Here is an 18,523-nt window from a genome sequence, read left to right as displayed (position 1 = left end):
AAGGATACTGTGGATCAGTGGCGTAGCCACAGGTGGGCCGGGGCCCACCCATTTAGGGCTCAGGCCCACCCAAAAGTAGCACACATTTAGTGGTAGCTGATGGGATCCCAAGCTTGGCCAGCTGAAGACTGCGAATGTTCAGTTTTCAGCGCATACCTGCTGCAGACTGCCAAGGTGGAAAGAAGTGTTTTCCCACCAGTTGAGATATTTTTTGGGTGGTGGTTGGGGGGAGAACAATTGGTGTCCACCCACTTCTTTCCTAGGCCCACCCAAAATCTGTTGTCTGGCTACGCCCCTGCTGTGGATTATAAACAAGAGATTCCTAGGCAGCCTGAAGATTGCACCTTCTATTTAAGACTCAAGGAGAGCCAAGCAGAAGTAGATTCCCTGATCCAGGTTGGTATTGATTGAGGTTTCCTCACTGCATTTGAAGTGGAGTTTCTGAAAGTGAAGAAGCCTGTGACACCGACTATTTATATCCTCCTGAAGATTCACAAATCTTGACAAATCCAACAGGAAGACCCATAGTGGCAGCCACTGGATCAGTGTTGTTACAACTATCTGTCTTCGTTGACAAGTTCCTTAGACCAGAATTGCTTCTTATATGAGAGATTCTGCAGATATCATCACTATACTAGAATGCCTACAGATGGAAGGAGATGTTTTGCTGGCATCTTTGACATCGAATCACTCGCGATAACTGCTGATATTCTGCAGTTTCCACTCTTTGACTATATTTTGACTATATTGTCCCCCTGGAAAATGGAATTCTGCTAGAGTTTTTATGATTTCCCGGTGAAAACTTCTATAGCTTATCATGATAGTTTGTTAGTCGGGGACATAAATTTGCACCTGGAGGTATAAATCTGCTCCAGCAGATAGGGATTTTCTTAATTTTTTATTTTATTATTATTATTATTATTTTGTAGATTCTCTGGCCCTTACTTTCACTAAGTTTTAATTGTTCTCATGAAATAAGGTCACCTGTTAGATGTAATAGCATTTTCTCTTTCTCAGGATTTCTTTATTGAAGAAACTGTGTGTGTTCATGTTCCTTGGTCTGATCATTTCCTGTTTGATTTAGTTCTGTATTGGAAAGATCAAGGAAAGTCTTTTCCCCTCCTATTAAGCAGCGGGTTTCTATGAGAGGAAAGGCTGATACCCTTGGCTTTTGGAATAGGGTAGATATGATGTTATCTGACAGCACTCTTGGGGAAAAATCTTTCAGTGGATTATTGGGAATTTGTTACTGTTAAAGTATTAGATGAGATTGCTCCATTAAAAACTAAATGTAAAATTGCTAGGAAATCAGATAAATGATCACTACGGAACTTTTGTTAATGAAGAAAGAATGTAGGAAGTTTGAAAGGTTGTGGGGAAAAAACCCTACTACATATAATAGGCAAAATTGGAGGCTGAAAATTAATACTTATAGACAGCTTCTGTTCAAAACAAAAAGGGAGTATTTTTCTAAACTAGTAGAGCCAGACGGACTGGATACATCTAAACTGTTTAAATTAGTTCATCGATTACGTTTAGTAATAGGCTGTACTAATAATGCTATAACAGGTCTCCTGTCTGCCTCTGAATTGGCTGTTTATTTTAAGGAAAAGGTATGTTCTGTTCGAAATAGTTTACCTGATACACAAGATATCAAGTCCTATTTGAATGTCAGTGATATAGGTATACCATCTGAGCGGTTATGGGAAGTCTTTGAACCAATAACAGCTACAGATGCCACCAGGTTATTAACAAAAAGTTTGCATCATCTCACTGCTCTTTGGATATACGTCCTTCTTATCTTATGAGATTTCCCAGTCCTAGTGTTATATGTTTTCATACTAACTGGTTAAATATGCAGTTTCAACTAGGTAAATTTCCTTCTTCACAAGGTGGTATCGTTTAGACTAGAATCCTATATAATAATTCTCACCTCCAACGTTCTAATGTGCCTGGGACCGTGGCTCCCTCGGAGGTGGTCTGCTAGTTTAGAATGCACTGACGTCAGTCAGGGCCGCCGAGAGGGGGGGACAGGGGGGACAAAAGTCCCCGGGCCCGGGCTTCCAGGGGGGCCCGGCGCCGAGTCCGTGGGTGCTCGCCCCTCCATGCGACTCCTAGGTCCCTCCCTCCCTCCGTCCGACTCCCAGGGCCCGCCTCCGTCCCTCCCTCCGAATTGTAAAAGCGATCTTCTTCTTACTTCTTCGGCGGGGGTTACGGCGAGAGCAGCACGCAGAAGAGAACGCAGTGAAAAGCGTGCAGGCTCCCGCTTCAGCCTTCCCTCGTTGTCTGTCTCTCAGCTCTGGTCCCGCCTTTGAGGGCGGGACCACAGTCAACGAGGGAAGGCTGAAGCGGGAGCCTGCACGCTTTTCACTGCGTTCTCTTCTGCATGCTGCTCTCGCCAACCCCCAACGAAGTAAGAACAAGATCGCTTTTGCAATTCGGAGGGAGGGACGGAGGGGGGCCTTGGAATTCAGTCGGATGGACGGAAGGAGAGGGGGGCCTTGGATCTGGGAGGGAGGGAGGGAGGGAGTTTAGTAGCGCTATAGAAATGATAAGCAGTAGTAGAAGGGCCTTGGATCTCGGAGGGGGGCAGGCCTTGGATCTCAGAGGGGGGGGGAGAAAGAAGAGATTCCTGGACAAGAGGGCGGGGGGAGAGAGAAGAGATCGCTGGACAAGAGGGCAGGGGGAGAGAGAAGAGATCGCAGGACAAGAGGGCAGGGGGAGAAAGAAGAGATTCCTGGACAAGAGGGCGGGGGGAGAGAGAAGAGATCGCTGGACAAGAGGGCAGGGGGAGAGAGAAGAGATCGCAGGACAAGAGGGCAGGGGGAGAGAGAAGAGATTGCTGGACAAGAGAGCATTGGGGAGAGAGAAGAGATCGCTGGACAAGAGGGCAGGGGGGGAGAGAGAAGAGATTGCTGGGCAGGGCAGAGGGGAGAGGAGAACTGCTGAACATGGATGGATGATTGGAGGGGGCAGGGGAGAGAGGAAATTTACTGGATATGGTTGGATGGAGGAGAGGCCAGGAGAGAATGAGGAGTTGCTGGACATGGATAGATGGAGGGGAGGGAAGTCAGGAAGGAGATGCACATGGATGGAGGGAAGGGAAGAGAGGAGAAATGCTGAACATGGATGGATGGAGTGGAGGGCAGGGAAGAGAGAAGAAATGATGGACAAGGATGAAGGGAAGGAAAGACAAAGGAAGGAGATGCACACGGATGGAGGGAAAAGGAAGAGAGGAGAAATGCTGGATATGGATGGAGGAGAGGGAAGACAGGAAATACATGTACATGGATGGAGGGGAGGAGAGTGAGGAGAAATGCTCAATTTAAGGGCTGGATCGGAACACTTTCAGGACAGATGCCGAAACTTGAGGAAGGATAGGGACAGGGTTACAGATGGTAGACAGGACGCATAAGGACACAGGAGGATGGTGAGAGAAAAAATATCAAATGGAAAGAAGACACTGCATAAAACAGAAGATGGGACCAAAGCAAATAGAAAAACTATGATCAGACAACAAAGGTAGAAAAAAGTATTTTATTCAGAATTTATTAATTGGAATATGTCAGCTTTTGGAAATGTGTATCTGTGATATTTTTCATGCAAGTTTCAATTTTTCTAGTATTGCTGCACGCTGAGTCTGATTTCTTGAGGTAACTTTCTAGTTCAGTATTTTGCCTTCATATTTTTTTATTTCTAGTTCCTTGTGTCATATCTGTTGCCATGTGTTTTTCATGTGTGATCAAGGTACAGTATTCTGCTAGTGTGTAGTATTTGCAGCCCTTTTTGTTTTGTTTTTCATTAGGTTGTGTACTGGTGTTTTAGAGCCCGGTGTAATTATAGTGCTGCCTTTCTACGCATAAGGTTGTAGTTCGTCCTGTCCTTGGAATTAGTGCTGTTATGCTGTTATGGTTTGGTAAGGTTATGAGTGGGTTTTTGCACAAGTTTGTGTATAGTGTTTTGCAGTGGAGAGATTGTGTTTTGGCTTTACTGAGGTGGCACCAAAACATCAGAAAAGGTGTAGAGCCTAAATCATGACACACTACCTCTTGAAGGATCTACATATAGTGCAAGGGCCCGGCAGTGGGGGGGGGGGGGGGGCAGGGGCGGCCTTGTCCCGGGCCCGGCCCAGTCTCTCGGCGGCCCTGACGTCAGTGATGTCACTGACTGCTGATTCCAAGGCAAGGGGAGGAGTAGTTTCCTTGTCAGTGCCCCCCCCTCGGCGCAACACCCAAGCCCCTCTGCTCCAGCGCAGCACCGAAGCCCCTACTCCCCCCCCCTCGACGCATCACCCAAGACCCTCCCCCCGGCGCATCACCAAAGCCCCTACCCCCCCCCCCCCCTCGGGCACATCAACTCCCTCGCCACCCCGCAGCCGCCAATACTAACGCTGTCCTGCCGCTACTGCTTCTCCTGTGGAGCAGCAGCGGCCGGTACAAAAAGAAAAAAGCCAAAAAAAGATTTTTAACCTGAAATGCGGCTCCGTAGACAGCCATCTGGCATTGGCTGTCGTCACTGCAGCCGCTCCTCCTCTCCCCTCCACGTCACTGCCCCTGCAGGAAGACCCCGGAGGAGCGCAGCAACGTCAGAGGGGAGAGGAGGAGCGGCTGCAGAGATGACAGCCAATGCCAGATGGCTGTCTACGGAGCCGTGTTTCAGGTTTAAAATCTTTTTTGGCTTTTTTCTTTTTGTACCGGCCGCTGCTGCTCAACAGGAGACGCAGCAGCGGCCGGACAGCGTTAGTATTGGCGGCTGCGGGTGGCGAGAGGGTTGATGTGCCCGGGGGGGGGGGGTAGGGGCTTGGGTGATGTGCTGGGGGGGTAGGGGTTTGGGTGATGCGGGAGGGTCGCTGGACATGGGTGGCTGCAGGGGGAGAGGAGGGTCACTGGACATGGATGGCTGCAGGGGGGAAGGGAAGAGGGAGGTGGGGAGGGGGTCCTGAGACCAGATGGGTGGCTGCAGATGAGGGCAGGGGAGACAGAAGGGATGCTGCAGGGGGAGAGGAGGGTCGTTGGACATGGGTGGCTGCAGGGAGGGCAGGGGAGAGAGGTGGGTTGCTGGACATGGGTGGCTACAGGGGGGGCAGGGGGGAGAGGTGGGTCGCTGGACATGGGTGGCTACAGGGGGGGCAAGGGGAAAGGAGAGGAGGGTCGTTGGACATGGGTGGCTGCAGGGGGGCAGGGGAGAGGAGGGTCGCTGGACATGGGTAGCTGCAGGGGGAGAGGAGGGTTGCTGGACATGGGTGGCTGCAGGGGGGGCAGGGGGAGAGGAGAGTCGCTGGACATGGTTGGCTGCAGGGGGAGCAGGGGAGAGAGGAGGGCCGCTGCACATGCGTGGCTGCAGGGGCAGAGAAGGGTTGGTGGGGAGGGGGTCCTGAGACCAGATGGGTGGCTGCAGGAGGGGCAGGGGAGACAGGAAGGACGCTGCGGGGGGGGATTACTTTGCTAGCGCCCATTTCATTGCCTACCGAAACGGGCCTTTTATACTAGTATTAAAGAATTCTAAAGGTAGTGCATTAGATCTGATAGATTATATTCCAGTGGCATCCATTCTGTGTTCATTAAAGTGATGGAGGGATGGGTAACATGGATCTTTTCTTGGATAATTTCCTGTTATTGAATGTGTCCCAATCAGGATTTCGTTGGGGTTTTAGCACTGAGACCGTGGCCTGTTCTTTGGTTACATCTGGGCAATTTGACTTGTTTGACCTGGTGGATCACGATATCTTGCTTTCTCTCCTTGACTCATTAGGGATCCAAGGTCTTGTTTTTTCTTGGTTTCAAGAATTTTTAACTAGATCATATAAGGTGAAAATGCAGGGTGGATTCTCTAACTCATGGGGTGCTGTTGTGTTGTTCCTCACGGGTCTTCCCTTTCACCCTCGTTGTTTAACATCCTTATGCAACCCTTAGCAAATTATCTGGACTCACTTCAGTTGCAGTTTTACATATATGCAGTTGACATTACAGTGTTAATACCTTTTACTCCAGGCAATCTATTTCTGTCAATCTGCTTACAGGTGGTCAGCGACTGAGTATGCTCATCTTGATATAGTTTCGACAGTATTGGGTGTGGAATTAAACAATCAACTTTCTTTTAATACACAGGTTAATAAGGTGGTTAGTAAATTTTACTACTTACTCAAAACGTTACAGGTTATCCATAAATGTTTTGAACCAGTAATCTTTTCTTTAGTGGTGCAGTCTTCAATATTGTCATTATTGGATTATTGTAATTCTATCTATATTGGTTGTACAAAATTTTTAAAAACGAAGTTGCAGAGAGTGCAAAATTCCACAGTTAGGGCTATTTTTTCGGCAAGTAAATATGATTCTATTTCCCCTTTTATGTTACAATTGCATTGGTTGCCAGTGGAGGCCAGATTACAGTTTAAGGTTTTAGTTTTAACTTTCAAAGCTTTTCATGGAGACTTCCCGGCTATTTAATTGATCATTTTGTTTTTCTTAATAAGAATCATGGCAGAATTACTAGAAATGTTTTTATGTTAGGATTTCGTACTGTTTGTAAAGTAAAGGTTCTACGTTTTTTACAGTCTTCATTAACTTACCAGGCAGCCTCTAGTTGGAATTCCCTTCCTTCTTCTTTTAGGCAAACAAAACACTATTTAGAGTTTCAAAAATTATTAAAATGACTTTCCTTTTCAGAAAATATCTTTCTTAACTCATGGATGTTATTTTTTTTCCGCTCTAAGATTGTGATCATTTTGTGCAACTGTCTGGAGTATGCTCATTTTCTTAATGTTACCACTTAGAACTTGTTGATTGTAGCGGGCTACAAGACCTTAATGTAATGTAGAAGATAGACTTGGTTCCTACTCCACCAGGAGAGCTTAGCAGTAAATAAAGTCTCAAACCTCGCTGGAAACAAGTCCAGAAACCTTTTTTTTTTCTTCTAAGCTCTGAGTACCGTCAATGACTTGAGCCACACGCTTATTTTCCAACTTTTGAATCATCAGATTAATTCATACTGACCACACTTCTATCATGGCAAATCTCAAACAGCTAAGAGCCAATACATTGACTTATTTCTGCATCAGTTAGCTCTCACTAAAGCCAATCTGAACACTACTGACACAACTCTGTGTGACTGAGGATATTGGAGAAAAAAAACAATACAAAGACAGTAAAGATGGTCCAGGATAGAGGAACAACCAATAATTCAATTCTGATATTTTTGTTGAAAGACCCAACTTGGCCATATTTTAGCAATAAAGCCTCCAGGGGTCATCAGATTTCAGTAGTGAATAGGACACAATCATCTGCAACTGCAGTACACTGGTTACACTAAAACAATTTCTTTTACATTTTTCAAATACCCTTAAATTTAAAATCAATTAAATATTTTTCTTCATTACATTATCAGATGGCCATATTGTGCAACTCTCTCTCTTATCATTGAGAACTTTGCTATCTTAACTAGCATTCAGAAAAAAGCTAAAAGCTTTATTGTTCCATCATGTGACTTTGTATCTTCAGACTTTGATACGACTGTATTGCTTATGACCTGTTTTTATTTTTATTTGCTTTTCTTTTTGTTTTATTTTGCTTGTATTATAATTCTTGGATATTTTGATCTATTCTCTTTGAATGTGATTCTTCCTGAACTGTAGAGATATAGAAGTCCCGGTGTAATATAATATAACATAAATATAAGAACATAAGTATTGCCATACTGGGACAGACTGAAGGTCCATCAAGCCCAGCATCCTGTTTCCAACAGGGGCCAATCCAGGTTACAGTACCTGGCAAGATCCAAAAACAGTACAATACATTTTATGCTGCTTATCCTAGAAATAAGCAGTGGATTTTCCCCAAGTCCATGTTAATAATGGCTTATGGACTTTTCTTTTAGGAAGCTATCCAAACCTTTTTTTAAAACCCCGCTAAGCTAACTGCTTTTACCACATTCTCTGATAATGTATTCCAGAGTTTAATTACACGTTGAATAAAGAAATCTTTTCTCTGGTTCGTTTTAAATTTACTACTTTGTAGCTTCATTGCATGCCCCCTAGTCCTAGTATTTTTGGAAATGGTAAACAAGTGATTCACGTCAACCCATTCCACTCCTCTCCACTCATTATTTTATAGACTTCTATCATATCTCCCCTCAGCTGTCTTTTCTCCAAGCTGAAGAGCCCTAGCTACTTTAGCTTCATAGAGAACTCGCCCCATCCCCTTTATCATTTTCGTCACCCTTCTCTGTGCCTTTTCTAATTCATCCAATTCAGGTTTTGAAAGCTCATTCTACAAGAGGTCAATCTGCTTCTTGGGCAAAGAACTTCTTAATTCCTCCTCATAAAATTTTCAAAACAACGACCTGTAAATCTATTTTTCGGTACAGATTGGGTGTTCCAGCTCAAAATGATACTGCCCTTGGGGCCAAAGTATTAGCAGCAGGGATTTCAGTGTCCCACCCTCACTCAGTACTGCTTTGGTACTTCCCAAGCATCTGGACTGGTGTGGTGGGATGATAAGGAAAAGTACATTAGTTCTTACCTGCTAATTTTTTTTCCTCAAGTCTCGCCAGTCCAGTCTTGAACGCACCCATGTTTCTTAGCATCCATTTGTATTCTGTGTCCTGAAAAATGTTCATTATTCTTGTTGGATCTTTATTCTGTGACGCTTTATCCTTCATTAATGGTTTTCTTTTGAGCAGTTCATTTAATTCCTAGAGGACTTTATTCCTTTTAATTGCCTTTGTTCTTTTGCATTGTTATAATAAATGCTGACTGGCCAGGGGGTTGCAAAGGGTTCAAAAGCGATGACATTGCAACTCAGTAGTTTTCTGTCTCCACCTGCTGGCAGGACAGCGTAAGCCCAATCTAGAGGGACTTAAGGAAGGAAATTTGCCACTTAAGAATAAGTTTTTCCTTTGTCTCCCAAGTGCAAGTCAAGTTTCAAAATATTTGCAAATACTAGCCACACATATATGAGCAGTGTAAAAATGTAAATGTGCTTATTGTAATTGTTTAGTGGATTTCTTTTCTGTTTTCTCAACACTGCATAATTCTAGTACCACTACAGAAATGATAGTAGTAATAGTTATGCCCAAAAAAAATCTCTTAAGTATTAAATTTCTCTGTGTGTCTATATTTTTGCCCATAAAGAGGTCAGAGGTTTGTTAGAGTAACTACAACACTAGAATTAGTTTAAAAAAAAAGCCCAACAAGGCCAAGTTTCATTCTGTGGGCTGCATCAGGGGATAAGGGACCAATGTGATGTGTGTGAGGATTCATTACAGAGGTAAACAGCATGTGCTTCTCTAAAAACGAGTGTTGTCGAAACCAAAATAATATTTTCCATTAAACATATGGCTCTAACCTATAATTAGGGGAATTAAAAAAAAAAAAAAAAGAGAGAGAATTGTCAGCCTTTTTATCCACTTTCAAAACTACCAAACATTAGTGGATTTCCTTCTCATAAGTTAATTTGTAAAATTGGAATTTCTGTATCATGAGACCAAAAACATCTTACTCCTGGAACACCTCAATCTGTTATCTGCATTATGGACTGAGAATGTGCCTTGAGGAGGGATGTGGAGATCCAGAGCAATTCAGCCTAGCAGGGTCTCCACTTCATGTTGAGGTGTGAGGGGGGATTGTACCGTCTGTCCCAAATATCTCTGCATACAGGCTGCTGTAGCCCAGTGTTTCTTCTAAGAAATACTACCGTGGTAGTTCAGGGCCAAAGTCCCATTTTATCCCTACTCTCTTCTCCCCAAAAGAACATCATGTAGGGCTGGTAGGACCAGACATAGACCAATTTACATGTTTTACATCATAAGATATTTTTTTTTTGTAGTGTTCATATACATATTGCTTTGCATTTCTTTTCTTACTACTTTTGATGTTGCACTAAGAAAATACATTGGCATGGAGCAGTGATTCCCAAACCTGGTCCTGTAGGCACCCCAGCCAGTCAGGTTTTCTTGATATCCACAATGAATATCCATGAGAGAGATGTGCATGTACTGCCTCCACTGCATGTAAATTTCTCTCATGAATATTCATTGTGGATATCCTGTAAACCTTATTGGCTGGGGTGCCTCCAGGACCAGGTTTGGAAAACCACTGGCATAGAGAATGGTCCTTGCAAACTTTAAGGTCCATTTACATAGGATGCCCAGATGGGCAAAGCTCAGTTCCCCCTGTGTTTTAAAAGCTGGCATTTTGTATAACCATTTTGCAAATATACACATGCACAAAAAGAGTAGCATCAGCATAAAACTGGCTCAGGAGCACAAAACCCCAAAAGTGTAATTAAAGTTCAATAGAAACTAGGTCAGTAGCAGGCAAGTTAGCCCGTCATCCATCTGCTTGGGAAACAGAAATACTGAACATTTTATGCTGCATGATACCCTTAAGTGGCAAATCACTTGCGAACTATTTTCATTCTCCGTCTCCATTCGCTGGTAGACGGACATGACCCATTGGTCTGGACTGGTCTGATAGGACTAAAGGAAAGAAAGTTATCAGGTAAGATGCAACTTTTCTTTGTAAGTGGTGCAAATTAACTTGTGACACCGCTTTTCTTTTTAATTTGGAAGGGGAAATTAAAAAAAAAAAATACAGATTAAGAAGAATTAATGCCCTGCTCAAAACAAGCGCTTTTAAAAAAAAATCTGTGTCTGTATCTGAGCTGGAGTAAAGTCCAACAATAAAAATTGTTTGAATTTGTGTATTCCCATTCTAAGATAGGAATATACATATATACCCTGCCCAAACTATGCCCATACCATACCTCCTTGAAAAATCCTGAAGATAATACATGTGTAAATGCTGCTATTTCCATGTGTAGATGCTTCTAAAATGGCCTCCTTTATCTGCTGTCATTTTAACACATGCCTTTTTGTTCGTCTTAAATTTGTCCAGAAAGGGCCAAGAGGAGGAAGCTGAGGGAGGAACGGGCCTGGCTGTTGTCCCAGGGCAAGGAGCTGCCCCCAGAACTGTTCCATCTGGACCTTAACTCTCCTATCAGGGAGGAAAGGAAGACCAGGGACCTGTGAGTATACAAAGAATATTCTTTAATGCATTTTAGTGTCTTCATGTGTGTCCATGGACTGTTTCTTCAGCAATCACATAAATCTTAGGGGGTAGTGGAAGGAGGAAAGTAAGAAGTGAAGAGCTTAACACAAAGAAGTAATCCTTTTATCCATCTGGAAGGGTAGTTCAAACATTTCATTCCATATAAGTGTCCACAAGGAAGATCTGTAGGAAAAAAGATAAACTTTTTAAAAGAATTTGTTGGTAAAACAGCTTGACGTAATGAAGATCTGAGCAAGGATTATTTTAATAGGACCAGGCAAATACCAGAAACCAGCAATCTGAAGGTTACAATCAATCAGAGCAGTTTACATATTGATATACAGGTACTTAGTTTGTACCTGAGGCAATGGAGGGTTAAGTGACTTGCCCAGAGTCAGAAGGGAATAGAACCCTGTTCCTCTGGTTCCTAGGTCATTGCACTAACCATTAGGCTACTCCTCCACCCCTGGCTTTAAATGGGTCCTGTTATTCATGTCATGTAATTGAGGAGCTCATAGAACAGTACCTGGTGCTTCTGTAGTAGTTACAGGTTTCCGTGATTGTGGATTTGATGAACTTCCCACCAGTAGTGTGTGTTGTATCATATATAGCAGAGACCTAGCATTGGCATTGTCTGTAACCTCTAGAGTTTACCACATATCTTGGTAACTGCAGAGGAGACTGGTAAAGAGATATGCAAAGGTGGATCAGACTGAACTGTTATATTTTCTAAGCAAAAAAAAAAAAGGAGGTTATGTTAGATAACTTTTTGCTTTATTCCTAGGTTTAACTTTGAACTGGATGATGAATATACTGCAATGTACAAAGGTGTGTTGGTTTAATTTTCAGATTTTGTCTTTCAGTTTTTACCTGCATTTAACCCTGGTATATGTAACTTTTCCTCTTTTACCTGTATAGTTTTAGATGCTGTGAAAGCTCATAAGGATTCATGGCCCTTCTTGGAACCTGTAGATGAATCCTATGCTCCAAATTACTATGAAATCATTAAGGTAGACTGTTTTAATTATGTCCTTCCTCTTGCCCAGTAACAGAGTTTGTGGGGAGACAGCAAAAGCAGAGAGAGCCAGAAAGTTGCCTTAGAACTAGCAGTCATGCCTACCGTTGGTATAGTGCTGTGAGAAATCTCACACTGATACATCCTGACAACTGATGGTAGAGCTGTTCCTCAAAGAGCTTTGCTGTTGCTGGCATGGGAATGGGCAGGGCACTGCCATTCGGGCATGTATTGATATGCCCCTGGCAAGTATTTGCTGGAGGCCTGGCTGACATAGAAAGAACATGCTTAGAAGATTCCCTAGTTTCTTCATTACTGGGTTTAAAATTTGTCAACGTACTCTCTAGCTCTTCATTGACACTAGGACCTTTTGTAGAACCCCATGGATATCTCTGGCATGGAGAAGAAGCTCAACGGAGGCCAGTATATCTCAAAAGAAGAGTTTGTGGGTGACATGAAGACCATGTTCCGGAACTGCCTCAAGTACAACGGGGAGAACAGTGGTAAGGAGAATGGTCAATTATCTGGGGAGTTCTCACTTCAGAAAACCATGGACGCTTGTAGAAGTCAAGAACAAGTGATGACCATCCCAGGCTGTGTGCTGCTTATGTTTAAAAACATAGTAACATAGTAGATGATGGCAGATTAAAGACTTGTACAGCCTATCCAGTCTGCCCCTCAAGATAAACTCATAAGCTATGATGTGATATATATATATATATATATATATATATATTTTTTTTTTTTTTTTTTTTCTTGATCTTGATTTGTCCGTGGCACAGACTGTAGAAGTCTGCCCTGCGCTGGCCTTGCTTCTCAGTTACTGGTGTTGCCATCTAATCACCACTAAGCTTGTTTGGTTACATGCCTTCTGTACAGGATTCCTTTGTGTTTATCCCATTTATTTTTTAATTCCGTTACCATTTTCATCTCCACCACCTCCCACGGGAGGGAATTCCAGGTATGTACCACCCTCTCCGTGAAAAAGTGCTTCCTGACATTATTCCTGAGTCGGCCCCCCTGTAACCTCAGTTCATGTCCTCTAGTTTTACCATCTTCCCATCTCTGGAAAAGGTTTGTTTATAGGTTAATACCTTTCAAATATTTGAATGTCTGTATCATATATCACCCCTATCTCTGCTTTCCTCAAGGCTGTACATGTTCAGGTCCTCAAATCTCTCCTCATACATATTGTATGATTCAAACCCCATACCATTTTTGTCACTTTTCTCTGAATTGCTTCATCTTTTTATGTCCTTAACAAGTTAGAGCCTCCAAAACTGAACACAATACTCCAAATGGGGCCTCGCTAACAACTTGCACAGTGGCATCAACCACCTTTCTTCTACTGGTTTATACCCTTCTCTATGCAGCATAGCATCCTCTGGCTGTGGCCACCGCCTTGTCGCATTGTTTTCTCACTTTGAGATTCTTAAACACCATCACCCCAAGGTCCCTCTCCTGAGCTGTGCTTATCAATCTTTCTCCTCCTATCTGGTACATCTCTTTTGGATTTCTGCACCCCAAGTGCATCGCTCTGCACTTCTTGGCATTAAATTTTAACTATTAACTAAATGTAAATACCTTCTAACTACTAAAAGATCAAAAATTCTGTTTTTTAAAATAGTATTGAAAAATAGCGAATGGTGCTCAGCATGTTCACTATTTTACAATACAATTCATTTGGCACGATTTTCCTTTGGTAAAGCCATGTTGCCTCAGATCCTGCAACCCGCTGGATTCTAACTATGTTTTCCTTCAGCAGCAACTCTATTATTTTTCCTACCACTGATGTGAGGCTTTACCGGCCTGTCGTTTCCAACTTCTTTTTTCTGTCCCCACTTTTGTGAAGAGGGACCACATTGGATTGTCGCCAATCTCATAGAACCTCTCCTGTCTCTAAAGATCTATTAAATAAACCCTTAAGAGGTTCCACCAGGATTTCTCTGAGCTCCCTCAGTTTCCTGAGATCCCATCTGGCCCCTGTAGCTTTGTCCACTTTCAGATTTTCAATCTGTTTATAAAGAAGAACGACCGAACAGTTGGTTTTGTTAGGGAGGAGAATGGTTAAGTGGATCCGTCATCCTTATTGAACTCTGGAAAAAGTTATAACAAGGTCTCTGTAATGGAACTGTTTCTGGTTAATAAACATGATTTAAATATAAAGAAGAGTGACCAAAATGATGGGGATGGAACTCCTCTCATATGAGGAAAGGCTAAAGAAGTTAGGGTTCTTCAGCTTGTAGAAGAGACGCCTGAGGGGAGATACTATTGTGGTCTACAAAATCTTGAGTGGTATAGAACGAGTTGAAGTAAATCAATTTTTTTACTCATTCCAAAAGTATAAAGACTGGGGACACTTGAGGAAGTTACATGGAAATACTTTAAAAACATATAGGAGGAAATATTTTTTCACTCAACGAATAGTTAAGCTCTGGAACTCTTTGCTGGAGGATGTGGTAAGAGCGGTTAGTGTATCTGGGTTTAAAAAAAGGTTTGGACAAATTTCTGGAGGAAAAGGTCACATAGTCTACTATTGAGACAGACATGGGGAAGCAACTGCTTGCCCTGGGATTGGTAGCATGGAATGTTGCTGCAAATTGGGTTTCTGCCAGGTACCTGTGACTACTACTACTACTATTTAGCATTTCTATAGCGCTACAAGGCGTATGCAGCGCTGCATAAACATAGAAGAAAGACAGTCCCTGCTCAAAGAGCTTACAATCTAATAGACAAAAATAAATAAATAAATAAAGTAAGCAAATCAAATCAATTAATGTGAACGGAAAGGAAGAGAGGAGGGTAGGTGGAGGCGAGTGGTTACAAGTGGTTACGAGTCAAAAGCAATGTTAAAGAGGTGGGCTTTCAGTCTAGATTTAAAGGTGGCCAAGGATGGGGCAAAACGTAGGGGCTCAGGAAGTTTATTCCAGGCGTAGGGTGCAGCGAGACAGAAGGCGCGAAGTCTGGAGTTGGCAGTAGTGGAGAAGGGAACAGATAAGAAGGATTTATCCATGGAGCGGAGTGCACGGGAAGGGGTGTAGGGAAGGACGATTGTGGAGAGATACTGGGGAGCAGCAGAGTGAGTACATTTATAGGTTAGTAGAAGAAGTTTGAACAGGATGCGAAAACGGATAGGGAGCCAGTGAAGGGTCTTGAGGAGAGGGGTAGTATGAGTAAAGCGGCCCTGGCAGAAGACGAGACGGGCAGCAGAGTTTTGAACCGACTGGAGGGGGGAGAGGTAACTAAGTGGGAGGCCAGCAAGAAGCAGATTGCAGTAGTCTAAACGAGAGGTGACAAGGGTGTGGATGAGGGTTTTGGTAGAGTGCTCGGAAAGAAAGGGGCGGATTTTACGGATGTTGTAAAGAAAGAAACGACAGGGCTTGGCAATCTGCTGGATATGAGTAGAGAAGGAGAGAGAAGAGTCAGAGATGACCCCAAGGTTTCGAGCTGAGGAAACAGGGAGAATGAGAGAGCCATCAACAGAAATAGAAAACGGGGGGAGATGGGAGGTGGGTTTGGGGGGGAAAATGAGAAGCTCGGTTTTGGTCATATTTAATTTCAGGTGGCGTTGAGACATCCAGACAGCAATGTCAGACAAGCACACTGAAACTTTGGTTTGGATGCAAGGTGAGATATCAGGGGTAGAAAGGTAGATTTGGGAGTCATCAGCATAGAGATGGTAGGAAAAGCCATGGGATGAGATTAATGAACCAAGGGAAGAAGTGTAGATAGAAAAGAGGAGGGGACCAAGAACAGAACCCTGAGGTACGCCGACAGGCAGAGGGATAGAAGTAGAAGAGGATCCACCAGTGAACACTAAAGGTGCAGAGGGAGAGGTAGGAAGAGAACCAGGAAAGGACAGAGCCCTGGAATCCAAGTGAGGACAGGGTATCGAGAAGTATGCTGTGATCTACAGTGTCAAAAGCAGCGGAAAGATCAAGAAGAATGAGGATGGAATATTGACCTCTGGATTTAGCCAGTAATAGGTCATTGGAGACTTTAGTAAGTGCAGTTTCGGTTGAGTGGAGAGGGCGAAAACCAGATTGTAGTGGGTCAAGAATAGCATGTGAGGAGAGAAAATCAAGGCAGCGGCGGTGAACAGCACGCTCAAGTAATTTGGAGAGAAAAGGAAGGAGGGAGATGGGTCGGTAATTAGAGGGACAAGTAGGGTCGAGTGAAGGCTTCTTAAGGAGAGGTGTGACCACAGCATGTTTAAAGGCAGCAGGAACAGTCGCAGTGGAAAGTGAGAGGTTGAGAATGTGACAGATAAAAGGAATAAGAGCAGGAGAGATGGCATTAAGAAGGTGGGTGGGAATGGGATCAGAGGAACAGGTGGTACATTTTGAGGAAGAAAGGAGAAGTGTAGTTTCCTCAATAGTAACTTCAGGAAAGGAGGAAAGGGAATGAGGGGAAGGAGAGAGAGGGGAACGGACTAGTGGAGGGAGAGGTGGTGAAGTAGAGAAAGCAAGGTTTATCTTTTGAACCTTGTTGTGAAAGAATTCAGCAAGGGTCTGAGGAGATAATGAAGGGGGAGTTGGCGGAGGGGGCACCTTGAGGAGAGAGTTCAATGTGGTGAAGAGAAGTCGAGGATTAGAGCCAAGAGAGTTCGTCAGTTGGATATAATAATAATCCTGTTTGGCACGTAAAAGAGCAGATTGGAAGGAAGTCAACATGAACTTAAAGTGTAAGAAATCAGCAAGGGCCCGAGATTTCCGCCAGAGGCGTTCGGTGGAGCGGGTACAGGAACGTAGGTAGCGGATATTAGAAGTCAGCCAAGTTTGGGGTTTTGTACGCCTTACAGGGCGGGTCATCAAAGGTGCAAGAGTGTCTAAGGCAGAGGATAGAGTATTGTTGTAGGAAGAAACAGCCTCGTTGACAGACGTGGGTGGTGCCACAGTAGAGAGGAGGTTTGAAAGATGGGAGGATAGAAATGAAGGGTCAATATCGGGAAGATTCCTAGATAAATTAGATAAGATAGGACGGGACTGGGAGGGAGGAGATTTAAATGTGAAAGTTATAAGATGGTGATCAGAGGAGGGAAGATCAGAGGCAAGGAAACTAGATGGTGAACAGTTGGAGGAGAAGATGAGATCAAGACAGTGACCATTTTGATGAGTGGGGGAGGTGGAGCATAGTTGGAGATTAAAGGAGGACGTTAAAGCGAGTAACTTGGAAATATAAGAGTTGGAAGGATCATTAGCAGGAATATTAAAGTCACCAAGGATGAGAGAGGGGGAGGAAGGATCATGGAAGAAGGCAAGCCAGGCGTCAAAGTCACTGAGAAAGGATGAAAGGGACTTATTAGGGGGACGATAAATGACCGCTATTCGAAGAGGCAGAGGAGAGAAAAGGCGGATAGAGTGGACTTCAAAGGAGGAAAAACAGTGAGATTGAGGTGGAAGGAAGGGGTTGAAATCTGGAGGAGGGAGAAAGAAGTAGTCCAACACCGCCCCCAAGGCCAGCAGGGCGAGGAGTATGTGAAAATAGATAACCACCATGGCACAGGGCTGCGACTGAAGCAGAGTCATCAGGGCAGAGCCAGGTTTCTGTTATGGCGAGCAGATGGAGGTGACGCGAGATAAAGAGGTCCTGGATATAGGCGAGTTTGTTACAGATAGAGCGGGCATTCCATAGGGCGCAAGAGAAGGGCAGAGAAGAGGAGGGGAGTAGAGAAATAGAGATGAGGTTGCGGTGAGATCTGTAGAGTTGGGATAATAGTTGGTGAGGGGGGCCAGGATTAGGATTGATGTCACTGGCTGAGAGTAAGAGAAGGAGTAAAAGAGAACGGAGGAGAGTAGGAGAGGTGTGGCCACGAAGGCGTCGAAGGCGAGAGGTATTTAGGTGGAATGGGGAAGGCAAAATGGACGGAAGAAAGAGGCGGAGATTAAAAGCCAAGAGGGGGGAAGAGGGTAGGAGAGAAGGTGAAGTGATGAAGTCGATGGATGGGCAAGTGAGTTCCTGTAGCAGAGAGAGGTAGGGGGTGAGGGAAAAGATTAGGAAGGGACAGGGCTAGGAAGAGAATGTGAATAGGGGCCATAAATGTCTGAGGTACTTTAGCAACTGGTAAGAAGATTAGATGTAAAGAGAAAAATGCCCCGCGCGGCACCTAGAGCGGAGGCCCTGAGTGGATCGGAGTGGACCTGGGTGTCACCCGGAGAAGGCTGTAAGGATATGCAGATGAGCTGCAAGTCCTCCACAGCACCTGAAGGGCAGCCGGTGGTAGAGCTGGGCACCTCTCAGCTGAGGAAAGGCTTACCAGGGGTTAGGCCGAAGCCAGCATTCCTCCCCCTGAGGGTAGCCTGATCCTAGCCAAAAAGCACCTGGAAACTCTGTGCACTTGGAGCGAGGGCCCTGGGAAGATCGGGGTGGAACTGGAATCACCCCGGATACAGCTGTGAGGAAATGCAGAAGGGCTGCAAGTCCTCCACAGCACCTGGTGGGAGCGCTGGGCACCTAGAGCGGAG

At 44.2% G+C, this 18,523-nt stretch overlaps 1 protein-coding gene across 1 annotated transcript in view; it reads left to right on the top strand.

Annotated features, from left to right (window-relative positions):
• The window catches only part of LOC115477820 (cat eye syndrome critical region protein 2-like), a 77,294-nt gene that overhangs the window by 21,977 nt on the left and 36,794 nt on the right, over positions 1–18,523 (top strand). Inside the window, 4 exon segments of the mRNA XM_030214912.1 lie at positions 10,892–11,021; positions 11,829–11,872; positions 11,963–12,054; positions 12,436–12,562. Coding sequence (XP_030070772.1) covers positions 10,892–11,021; positions 11,829–11,872; positions 11,963–12,054; positions 12,436–12,562 — 393 coding nt within the window.

The sequence above is a fragment of the Microcaecilia unicolor genome, chromosome 9 (assembly GCF_901765095.1).
Source record: "Microcaecilia unicolor chromosome 9, aMicUni1.1, whole genome shotgun sequence".
NCBI lineage: Eukaryota > Metazoa > Chordata > Amphibia > Gymnophiona > Siphonopidae > Microcaecilia > Microcaecilia unicolor.
The sequence above is the reverse complement of the archived record's forward strand: the minus strand, read 5'-3'. Positions and strand labels throughout refer to the sequence as shown.